Raw genomic sequence first — 12,342 nt, forward strand, 5'->3', positions numbered from 1 at the left:
CCCAAAACTTCCTGAGTAATGTGTCATATTCCCTTTCCTCCCCCTCCTCTCCCACTTCCCTGCGCCTCTTATTTCTATATTGCTTAAACTGGGAACCCAAGGGCTCCCTGTGTGTCTCGTGTTCAGACTTACAGGGGTGTGTCACACACAGCCATGTGTCACTCCCCCAACACGACATCGTGTTTTGAGTGCCAACTGTCATTCTTATCCCATCACTTTTAATGGCTTGGGGGGAAAATTCCTCCTTTGAGAGATCCCTCCTTCTTGAGCACAAAAGCTCAGGGACAGTGTCCAGGCTCTCAGCTCAAGCTCTAGGACAGGGACAGCACACATACACATTCTTCAGTCCATTTGTCCCTTCATCATGACCATCCTAAAAACTACCTAAACTTGATTTGATCCAATTATCTACCAAGAAATGTCATTTCTAGGGAGGGGAGACCAATAGGGCCTTATAGCCCTACTTAATGCTTTTTTTTTTTGGCTGGTGTGGGGCTTGCACTCTGGGCTTGGGCGCTGTCCCTGCGCTCTTCATTTCAAGGTGAGCCTCTACTGTTTGAGTCACAGCACCATTTCCAGTTTTCTAGAGGTTTATTGGAGATAAGAGTCTCACAGACTTTCCTGCCTGGGCTGGCTTTGAACCACGATCCTCAGAGATTACAGGCGTGAGCCACAGGCACCCGGCCTTAATGAAGCTTTCACACTAGCCCTGGTCCTCCTGAGGTTGGAAGATGAACCATAAATCCTTTAGTTTGATTGATGGATTGGCTGTTAGACAGAGCCGCTCTCTGTAGCCCAGGCTGGTCACCAATGTGAGCCTCCAGCCTCAGCTCCCAAGTGCTAGGATTACAGAGGTGCACCGGAAGCTCCCAATCCACTTTTCCTGTGCAACCCAACTATAAGCAGCAGAACCTATGCTTCCACTAATTTACATGCCACCAAGGAAGGTAAATGGGGCTCACCTGCAATCCTCCATCCTTGGGGAGTGAGATCTGAAGTAGTCAGGGTAAGAGTTTGTGAGATTCATCTCCAATGAACCCCCAGAAAGCCTGAGGTGTTGCTGGAGCTCAAGAAACAAAGGAAGGGGGCTGGGAAGGTGACTCAGTGGTAGAGCGCTTGCCTTGCATGCATGAGGCCCTGGGTTCGATTCCTCAGCACCACATAAGCAGAAAAAGCCGGAAGTGGTGCTGTGGCTCAAGTGGTAGAGTACTAGCCTTGAGCTGAAGAGCTGAGGGACAGTGCCCAGGCCCAGAGTTCAGGTCCCACGACCGGACCCCCCCTCCCCACAAAAAAAGAAAAAGAAACAAAGGAGCTCAGGGGCAACGCCCAGGCCCTGCGTTTAAGCTCCAAGATGGACAGACAGACACAGACAGACACAGACCAGAGTAGGAAGAGGTGGAAATCAGGAATAAAAAGAAGAACCGCCTGAGGACAAGCTGGCCATTCCCGACAAACTGAGCAGGAGCCGGGGCTTCCTGTCATTGTCTTTCTTTCCCTTCTCCCCCCTCCACCTCCCCTCCTCTCTCGGGCCTCGAAGCCCGCATCGCAGCGTGCTCCCCTCCGCCTCGGACCGTGCTCCCCTCCGCCTCGGGGCCGTGCTCCCCTCCGCCTCCGGGCCGTGCTCCCCTCCCCTCCGCCTCCGGATCGTGCTCCCCTCCGCCTCGGGGCCGTGCTCCCCTCCCCCCCATCGTGCTCCCCTCCCCCCCATCGTGCTCCCCTCCCCCCCATCGTGCTCCCCTCCGCCTCGGACCGTGCTCCCCTCCGCCTCCGGACCGTGCTCCCCTCCCCTCCGCCTCCGGATCGTGCTCCCCTCCGCCTCCGGACCGTGCTCCCCTCTGCCCGTGCTCCCCTCCCCTCCGCCTCCGGACCGTGCTCCCCTCCGCCTCCGGACCGTGCTCCCCTCCGCCTCGGACCGTGCTCCCCTCCCCTCCGCCTCGGACCGTGCTCCCCTCCCCTCCGCCTCGGGGCCGTGCTCCCCTCCGCCTCCGGATCGTGCTCCCCTCCGCCTCCGGACCGTGCTCCCCTCCGCCTCCGGATCGTGCTCCCCTCCCCTCCGCCTCCGGACCGTGCTCCCCTCCGCCTCCGGACCGTGCTCCCTTCTGCCTCCGGATCGTGCTCCCCTCCGCCTCCGGGCCGTGCTCCCCTCCCCCCCGATCGTGCTCCCCTCCCCCCCGATCGTGCTCCCCTCCCCCCCGATCGTGCTCCCCTCCCCCCCATCGTGCTCCCCTCCGCCTCGGGCCGTGCTCCCCTCCCCTCCGGATCGTGCTCCCCTCCGCCTCGGGGCCGTGCTCCCCTCCGGATCGTGCTCCCCTCCGCCTCCGGACCGTGCTCCCCTCCGCCTCCGGACCGTGCTCCCCTCCGCCTCCGGGCCGTCCTCCCCTCCCCCCCATCGTGCTCCCCTCCGCCTCCGGACCGTGCTCCCCTCCGCCTCCGGACCGTGCTCCCCTCCGCCTCGGGCCGTGCTCCCCTCCCCCCCATCGTGCTCCCCTCCCCCCATCGTGCTCCCCTCCCCCCCCATCGTGCTCCCCTCCCCCCATCGTGCTCCCCTCCCCCCCCATCGTGCTCCCCTCCCCCCCCATCGTGCTCCCCTCCCCCCCATCGTGCTCCCCTCCCCCCCATCGTGCTCCCCTCCGCCTCGGGCCGTGCTCCCCTCCCCCCCATCGTGCTCCCCTCCGCACAGGCCGCAGGAAGTGAGGAGAACCGGGTCTTCCCCCGGTCCACACCCCCCAGCGGGGCGCCCCCTCCCGCCCAGGCCCAGCCCGCCCCCCCCCACGGGCGGCCCCAGCCAGGCGTCCGTGGCTCACGCCTGTAGTCCTGGCTACTCAGGACGAGGATCGCGGTTCGAAACCAGCCGGGGCAGGAAAGCCAACTAACCACCAAGAGCTGGCCACGGAGCTGTGGCTCGAGCGGTAGCGCGCCAGCCGTGCGGCCTGGGAGGGACAACGGCCGCGCCTCAGTACCGGCCGGCGGAGTCCAGCGGCCCGGGGCCGAGGAGAACGTGCGGGGTAACTACACGTCGGGTCGGCCCGCGGGCGCGAACCCGACACTGACCCCGACGCGGGGCGGGGCGGCGCGCGCCGTCACGAGGCCGGGGGCGGAGCCGCACGGGGGCGGGGCCGAGAGGGGCGCGCCGTCACGAGGCCGGGGGCGGAGCCGCACGGGGGCGGGGCCGGGCAGTGCGCGCTGTCACGAGTCGGGGCCGCACAGGGGCGGGGCCGGGCGTCGCACGCCGTCACGAGGCCGGGCGGGAGGGGGGGGTAGGGAGGGGCCCTCACGGGGGCGTGGCTGCTGGGGAGGCGGGGCAGCCGGCGGGTCGCGCGCGCCCGCCGGGCCGTGCGTGCTCACGTGACAGGTCCGCGAGGCCCAGTTCGCGCCGCGGTCGGGGCGAGCGAAGATGGCGGCCGAGAGGGAACCTCCTCCGCTGGGAGACGGAAAGCCTACGGACTTTGAGGAGCTGGAAGACGGGGAGGACCTGTTCACCAGCACGGTGTCCACGCTGGAGGTGAGGCCGCGTCGCGGTGGGTGTCGGGCCGCGCTGCCGCGCGCGTCGCCCCCCCCCCCCCGCCCCGACGAGCCGCCGCCGTGCCGCGGTGTGCAGGGCCGGGTCGCGGTGACACCTGTGACGCGGGCCGCGCCTCCGGGGCCTGTCAGCGGCGCCTGTCAGCGGCCGGGCCTCGGCCCACGGCGGCCCACGGGCCTGGGGCCGCGCGCCGTCCCCGCTCGCCGGGCCCGGGTCGATCGCGCCCCCTCCCAGGCCGGGCGGGGCGGCTCGGGCTCCGGGCCCGGCCCCGGCTCGGGCTCCTCCGGCCCTCGGGGCGCGCTTCCCGCGGGAGGCGGGGCGGTGTGCCTGCGGGGAGCGCGGGAGCGGCGGCCCGAGGCCGGGGGGACCGCGGGGGGCGTTGCGTGCGCGGTCCGCAGACTCGGCCCTGGGAGGACTGTTTGTCCCGATTCGGACCTGAGACCGACGGGTCCACCGACCGGGTCGGGTCCGTCGGTTTCCCGTGCTGGGCTTTTCAGAGGCCGGGTAGTTCGGAAAGGTGAGCTCAGGGTGGGGGGAGTCGTGCGGGGAAACCGGTTTCGTGCGAGTTTTCCCCCTCCTGAGTTGCCCCCGGGGGAAACAGAAACCGATCTTCACTCCCTTTCCTCCCTTCTCGCTTGATCAGCGATCTCTGAAGCTGAGGGTTCCTGTTTTTGTCAAAGGAGAACACCCTCTAGGAACTTAACTGTGTCGGGCCCGCCTCCGTCTCGTTCCCGTTCGGAAGGCTCTGCTCTGGGCCGGAGCCTGCACCTCGCAAACGGTATTTTAAGTGTGTGTCTCAGAATGTCAGCACATTCCCCCGGTGCTTTGCCTCGGTGCCACCCGGTTCCGTGCTTTGTTAAAGCTGCCCTGCTTAGTTCTGCACCGACTCAACTGGAACTTCAAATATCCATCATCCGAATTTCTTTTATTTCGTGTTTGTGCTGGCTCCGGGACAGAGGATTGGATGGGGCCTAGGAACCTGCCCCTTACCTTTTTCACTCAAGCCCGATTCTCTGCCACTAACCCACAGCTCCCACTTCCTGCATTTGGGTGGTTAATTGGAGTTCAGAGCCTCAAGGACTTTTCCTGCCCCGGCTGGCTTCCAACCTAATAATGATCCTCATAGCTCAGCCTCCTGAGTAGTGAGGATTACGGTCATTAGCCACCCCATCGGGCCATTAGTTACCTGAAACGGCTAATTGTATGTGCTATGGTCCCAGCCTGACTTCCCCTCTCTGCATTACAGGTTCTTCCGCAGGCTGCGGATGGTACCTTGATCACCTTTCGTTCCTCACAAAATCTTAACACTTTTACACATAGTAAATGTATACCAGGCTGTCAAAACCAGCATCTCCTAAAAAATTAGTTTAAATTTCAGGGCTGGGAAGGTGGCTCAGTGGTAGAGCACTTGCCTTGCATGCATGAGGCCCTGGGTTCGATTCCTCAGCACCACATAAGCAAAAAGAAAAAAAAAAGCCGGAAGTGGTGCTGTGGCTCAGCAATCAGGCCCCACAACCGGACCCCCCCCCAAAAAATTTTACAATATCTTTTTAAAGGTAGCCATATATTATAGTGTTACTTCAACATTATGAAAGAGTCTGCAGGATCCTGAAACCTGTATTCCCGTATTCTGTTTGGGAACTCAAAGGTTTCCAGCAGCAGAAAAGAACTAACTTGATAGCAGAGTGGAGGCTGGGTGCTGTGAGCATAAACACTCCTGTCTAATGGAAGTTGTCTAGGTTTGAGTAAACAGAACTGGTCTGTACTTCCCAAATGTGTGGGACTTTTTAGAAGTACAGTATTTGACCAGTTTTCCTGTGAAAGCCTGCAAATTTTGATTAGGAATATTTTAAATTTATCTTGGTTAATGTACTGTGAAAGTTGTAAAAATCATTGAATGTTCACCTGAATCCTTGTTTCATGGGCTCATTCAGGTTATTACAAGAAAGTAGGCCCAACACCAGTGGCTCACACCTGTAATACTCAGGAGGCTGAGATATGAGGATCAAGGTTGGAAGTCAGCCATGGGAGACAAGATTAACCAGCAAAAAAAAAAAAAAAAAAAAAACAGAACTGAAGGTGTGTGTAGCTGAAGTGGTAAAGTGTCTGAAAAAGCTAAGAGATAGCACCTAGGCCCTGAGTTCAAGCCCCAGCAACAACAGAAAAAGGGAGAAAGATAGTACAGCTATGAATTTGTAGATTCAATTTATTTGCACTTTAACATATTTGTGGAAGGTTGTATAGCAGTATTTCTTAGTATACTGAAGCTGCTCTAAAGAAATGGGCTTTGAAGCTGCATTCTAGGACTCACACCTATAACCCTAGCTACTCAGGAGGCTGAGATCTGATTGTGGTTCCAAGCCAGCCTGGACAGGAAAGTCCATGAGACTTTTATTTCCAGTTAACTAGCAGAAAAAGGTGGGAATGGAACTGTGGCTCCATTTGAGTGAAAAAGCTCAGACGCTAAGTTCAAGTCCTAGAATGGGTACACGCACGCGCGTGTACACTCACACACAGGGCTTCAATTTGAGGGGAAGTGCTACTGAAGTTTGAACTTGTGGCCTCATACTCAGCTGGCTTCCTTAACTGGTATTCTACCACTTTAGCCATGTCTCCAGCTCTGCTTGTGGCTGGTGTTTGTTTTGTTCGCTTTTGATTTTTTTGAGGGGGCTGGTCTTTTTGGAGACAAAGTCTTGTGGACTTTTCTACTTTGGCTGGCTTTGAACCATGAGCCTCTAGATTTTACGTTCTTGAGTAGAATTGCTGGGTGACCCCCTGGTAGAATCCATGCAGATGCCTGTACTTCACTAAAACCTATATGGCCTAGGATTCAGGACCAAGATCCTGGTTTGGCCTTCCTGGTCTAGGACTGCAGTAATTTTCATTTGTTTGCCTGTGGTACCTAGAATCAAACCTAGGACCTACTACTTACTTGCATCCCTAGTGCTTTTCAAACTATATTTTTAAGTTTTCTAGAGATCTTATTGAAGTACAAATTTTGATTCTGAGCCGGGCGCTGGTGGCTCACACCTGTAATCCTAGCTACTCAGGAGGCTGAGATCTGAGGATCGCGGTTCAAAGCCAGCCCGGGCAGAAAAGACCGTGAGACTCCTATCTCCAATAAACCACCAGAAAACCAGAAGTGGCGCTGTAGCTCAAGTGGTAGAGGGCTCGCCTTGAGCTGAAGAGCTGAGGGACAGCGCCCAGGCCCAGAGTTCAGGCCCTACCACCGGACCAAAAAAAAAAAAAATTTTTTTTTGATTCTGTAGCTCTGGATTCAGATTTATACCGTATTAACAAGCTGTTCTGATACTGTTTCAGGTCTATAGACAACACTAGTTGGTAGGCCCTAAGTTATTCAATCTGCTTTAAATATCGCCTAAGAAAGACCCTAAACTTTAAATTGAAAGTAAGACATAAATCACCCAAGTAGGAGGAGAGCAAGGGACTTACGTAACTGTAACTCTTCTGTATATCATCTTTATAATAGCAATGAAGTATGAGATTTTAAGGTTCTATTATTTGTGTAGAAAATTTTGAGGGTGATGCATTACCTTTCAAGATTAAAAAGTCACAAAAAGCTGTTTTCAGTAAATAAAAGCTATTTGAACCAGATACAGTGGTACATATCTGTAATCCAAGATATTGTTTCAAAAACAGCACCCTTTCACACCACAGAAACACTCCACACTCAAAACAGAACTGGACAACAAAATGTTTCACATTTCTACCATTGTTTCTATAGTGAGATTGAAAAAAAGAAAGTGGTGAGGGGCCAGGTTAGAGTCTGGGTGCAAAGGGAAGGAATTCGGCAAAACCTTGCTCTTCTTGGTATGTGAGAAGGTAAGGCTTCAAACTGCTCATGAATGCTACTTTTTCCTTAAATGGTGGAATCTTAAGCTTAAGGATGTTTGATCTTTAAGCACTGTTTAGCATGGAGTAATAGCACCTTCAGAAAGGAATGTCAGGACTTTATATACTTGTGTTTAAAACAGTTTTGTTGAGGTACTTTTCATATACCATATAAGTGATCCATCAATGTGTGCAGCCCAATTTTAGTGTATTCATAGATGTGTGCAACAGTCACTTCCGGGCAGTCTTAGAACATTTTCATAATCTGAGTATATGAAATACCACCATGAAATCCCTTTGTACAATTACATGTGTGTGTGTGTACATGCACGTGTGTGCATGCATACCAATACCAGGGCTTAAACTGACAGTCTTATGCTCTTGCTTAGCTTTTTTGCTCAGCACTATTCCACTTGAGCCATATCGCCAATGGTAAGAGGCCAGATTCAGGGCCAGCTTTTCCCTGGTTAATTGGAGATAACTGTCTCATAGGTTGGTCTACTCAGGCTGGCTTTAAACCACGATCCTCAGATCTCAGCCTCCCCCATATTTAGGATTATAAGCATGAGTCACTGGCACCCACCTGAATCGATTTTTTTTTTTCCAGTCCTGGGCTTGAACTCTGGGGCTGGGTGCTGTCCCTGAGCTTTTTTGCTTGAGCCACAGCTCCACTTCTAGCTTCTTATAGTTATTTGGAGATAAGAGTCTCACTGACTTTCCTGCTAAGCTGGCTTCAAACCACAATCCTTAGATCTCAGCCTCCAGAGTAGCTACTAAGACAGGCATAAGCTACTGGCACCTAGTTCAATTTTTTTTTTTTACTGTTATTATAAAGGTTACAGTTATATAAGTCAGGTAAAGAGTACAATGTCCTAGACAATGTCACCCCTTCCCTCACTCCCCAATTTCTTTTTTTTTTTTTTTTAAAGAACAGCTCAGAAAAACCTTGTATTCTTCCCATGCCATCCCTCCCTTTCCCTAATGCCTCTGCCTCAACTAAAAAGCCAGGACTTTTTATTACAATAGAGTTCTCTGCTCTGGATTTTCTATGTATGGAATCATGTAAGTAGTCCCAAAAGATTTAATTTACTTGAGTGAATATTGAGTATTAGGTGGGTGTAGCAGCACAAACCTGTACTCCTAGCACTTGAGAGGATCTGGAGTTGGGAGTCAGCTTTATATAGTGAGATCCTATTTCCAGAAAGAAACAAGCAGTCCTTCAGTATTTACTCTGCCATACTGTTTAGATGTTGGCAGCAGTGCAAGTAGATGGGCACCATTGGCTCATGCCTGTATCAAGTCACCGGTGAATGTGTAATATTTAGCTAGAATATTAAGTTAGTGAACTGTACTTAAATTGGAGGGGCCAACAAGTAGAATAAAGTTTGCTTCTAAAGGCTCTTCTGAAGAATTGAGATGTTGAGATGTTTGGAGAAAATAACAGACAGAAGAGAGAAGATAAGTCTGAAGGAGGTGGTTAACATGAACAAAGGCACTCAAGTGGGAATAGCAGTTACTTAAAATGTGACATGTTGATAAGGGTTTTGGTTACAAACAGAAACATAAACTGTCTAGAACAATGTTCGGAAGCTCCTGTGAAGGACACAGCATAGGAATCAAGAGAGGTACCCAGGTACTTCTGTGTATGGAAATAATCTGCTCATGTATGCCACTTCTGGTAATGTCAGTTCTGAACACTAGTAGATGCTTGTGTATTTCTCAATTCTATCATCCTTGATGCTTTCCAGTGAGCTCTTTTGTCTTTACTTTGGACAATTACCATGTATAGTCTGTCACTGAACCTGCTCTGTTGTGTTATTAACTACTTTGAGAGCCAAAATAGAAATGTTGTTTTGCTGTTGGTAAACAAAATTATATTTTATTTCTTAATTGAGATAAGGTGAAATGGGGCAATAATAATAGAAAATGATGGATAAACGATTTGCAACTAAAATTAAAGCAGACTAGGGGACTAACTGAATTTTTTCTTTAGTCTGACCCGGTTAAAAATTAATACATTACTATTAAGGGTGATTTTGAGATGAACTATATGTGGACCAATTTTTGATACACAGCTAACTCTTTCTAGTAGTCCGATTATGGTATAGTAAAGATCAAACAATGGTTATAAAGATAGGAAATAGAACCGTCAGGATTCAGGATGAGGAAGTCAAAAGTGAGAGACAAATGTTTATATTTCCGTCAATTGTATATACCCATGTGTGCATGCATGTGCCTGTGTACACACGTGTGTATGTGCTGGTCAAGGGACTTGAACAGGCCTGAGTGCTGTTCATGAGCTTTTTTTTGCTCAAAGCTATCATTCTACTACGTAAGCCCAGCTCCACTTCTGTGTGTGTGTGTGTGTGTGTGTGTGTGTGTGTGTGTGTGTGTGTGTGTGTGTGTGTGTGTGTGTGTGTGTGTGTGTGTGTGTGTGTGTGAGATTAATTACAGATAAGGGTCTCACAGACGTGTGTGTGTGTGTGTGTGTGTGTGTGTGTGTGTGTGTGTGTGTGATTAATTAGAGATAAGGGTCTCACAGACTTGCCTGCCGGGGCTGGATTCTTACCTGCCCAGGCTGGCTTTGAACTCAGCCTCCTGAGTAGCTAGAATTGTAGCAGGAGCCACTAGTGTCCTATTCTCTATAATTAATTTTAAGTATTAAGAGTAGCAAAATAAGTTTTTTGAAGGTTGAGGCCAAAAGAGGCACTGAATGCAAGACATGAGAACTATAAACCATCATAAAGAATACTTTTCATGAGTCTGGTGGTACACATCTGTAATCTCAACTACTCAAGTGGCAGAGACAGGAGGGCATGAGCTTGAGACAGCTGACAAAGGGTCACAAAGACCTTATTTCAAAGACAGACTGGACTCTGGTAACTTACACCTGTCAGTCTAGCTAACTAGGAGACTGAGATCTGGAGAAACCTAGTTCAAAGCCAGGCCATGCAGAAAAGTTCATTAGATTCCATCTCTAATAGGTAGCAAAACTTTGGACATGAAGTATAGCTCAAGAGGTAGAGTGTCTGCTGTGATCAAGAAACCTGAGTGAGAGTTTGAAGATCTAGTTCCAGCCCTGGTACTGGCAAAATGAGACAATCTCCCAAAAGTCTGGAGGTGAAGTTTAAATGAAAGAACGTTTATCTATCTTTCATGTGCAAGGGGCAGTGGAGGATATGGGTGGAGAGCGTTGTTGATATACAAACATATATTAATATAGAGATGAAATTCTGTAGAAATTGTAAATACAAAAATCTTCATGGTGACTCATTTGATGGAAGTAGACTAGCATAAGAAATACACCTTTTGGGAACATGGAATGAACAAGTTGACTACTAAAACTGAAATGTTTTTAATTGCTGTCAGAAAAGTACGATGTATGTCATAGAAAGTTACTCCAGGGGTTGTGTCTATACAGTTAGAGCAGATGAAACAGCATCACTCTAAAATGCTGAGAAACTTTCAAATGAGCAAATTGAAGGGTTACTTTATCTTTCAAGCAGATAGGACATAGTAAGTAGTACATGAATATTAATGCTAAATAAATTTTAAAGTGTCAGTAATTGAATCTAATAACTATAATTCCATATTCTTTTTCTTTCTTTTTTCAGTGCCATTTTGGGTCTTGAACTTAAAGCCTGGTCATCATCCCTAGCTGCTTTTGCTCAAGGCTAGCACTCTACCATTTGAGACATAGCTCTACTTTGGCTTTTTTTGAGTATTTTTGTTGGACATAATCATGGACTTTCCTCAGTCTTCTGAGAGGCTAGGATTGTAGGTCTGAGCCACAAGCAACCAGCTAAATGTGTGGCTGTATTACTCTTTTCATTCTTTTTTCAGTGCCAGTCTGGGCTTGTGTTCAGGGCCTGGGCACTATAATTCCATGTTCTTACAAGAGAAGGGGATAGGCAAAGAGAAATGGCTGCTTGGAATCAGGTTGTTGGAAAAAGCAGAGACAAGATCTAAAACTCTTGATTTTTCCAGATTTAAGTAAATTCACTGATTTTTCCATCCTCTTTGAAGTGGCTAAAGTGTAGATTCTTTGGTTTGCTTTAATTTAACTCTGTCTTTTAAAATTTCTGTCTCGTGTTATATGTACATAGTGTTGCCCTTAGTTGTCTAGACTCAAACTTGTGATCCTCCTGCCTCAGCCTCCCAAGTAGCTGGGATTGCAAGCATGTACTACCATGCCTGGTTTATGAAGCTTTTTGACTCATATCTTTCTAATCATCCTTAGTATTGGTTTATGAAGCTTTTTAACTCATATCTTTCTAATCATCCTTACTATTGTTTTTCTAGATTAATAGTTCGCTAATCTGCCTTAATTCTCACACATTTGATCTCCCCTATTTTAATCACACTGGTCCTAGAATATTCTAAATAATAGCCTAAAAAGCTTTCCTGACACTTTCACAATTAAGTCTATACTTTAGCATGTGATAAGACTTTACCATTGAGACACTTGTAATTCTTTAAGTCAGCTCTTGGAAAATAAAGATACAAATTTTTAAAAGTTAAAATAACCACATGCAACCCACTGTCTAACAGTTTTTCTGCCGCTTTTCTCTTGTGAGGGAGTGGATCTCTGTGTTTAGGGGAGGCTGGACTCAAATTCGTGTCAGCCTCCCAAATTGGGGATTACAGGCATATACCTCAGGCTTGACTTCTCACTTTTGTAGCATACATCTTTTTAGATGAAAAAATGAGAATTAATTTGACAAATGCACTACTGGCCTTTTCTCATTTAACCTTAAAGTGTAAGCATTTTCCTATGAAGCATTTCCTATGTACACATTTCTTCATGTATCGTAATAGAACTTAATTTTGAAACTGTTCCTCTGCTAAATAAGTAGGGTTTTTTTTTTAGTGTAATTAATAAATATACTTAACTTTTGGTCCATATCCAGGCTAGTTCCTTGACAGAATTATGTCTTTTTTTTTTTACATATATTTCTCTGTTTTTTACT

At 49.5% G+C, this 12,342-nt stretch overlaps 1 protein-coding gene across 1 annotated transcript in view; it reads left to right on the top strand.

The window, feature by feature from the left end:
* The first annotated feature begins 3,361 nt into the window (after window positions 1-3,361).
* LOC138819707 (sorting nexin-2) overlaps window positions 3,362-12,342 on the top strand; it is a 42,927-nt gene continuing 33,946 nt past the window's right edge. The window contains exon 1 of the mRNA XM_070011229.1: window positions 3,362-3,502. Coding sequence (XP_069867330.1) covers window positions 3,395-3,502 — 108 coding nt within the window. The 5' untranslated portion in view covers window positions 3,362-3,394. The remainder of the gene's footprint in view (window positions 3,503-12,342) is intronic.

This window comes from Dipodomys merriami, unplaced genomic scaffold (assembly GCF_024711535.1).
Source record: "Dipodomys merriami isolate MVZ:Mamm:240054 unplaced genomic scaffold, mDipMer1.0.p SCAF_81, whole genome shotgun sequence".
NCBI classification, from domain to species: Eukaryota; Metazoa; Chordata; class Mammalia; order Rodentia; family Heteromyidae; genus Dipodomys; species Dipodomys merriami.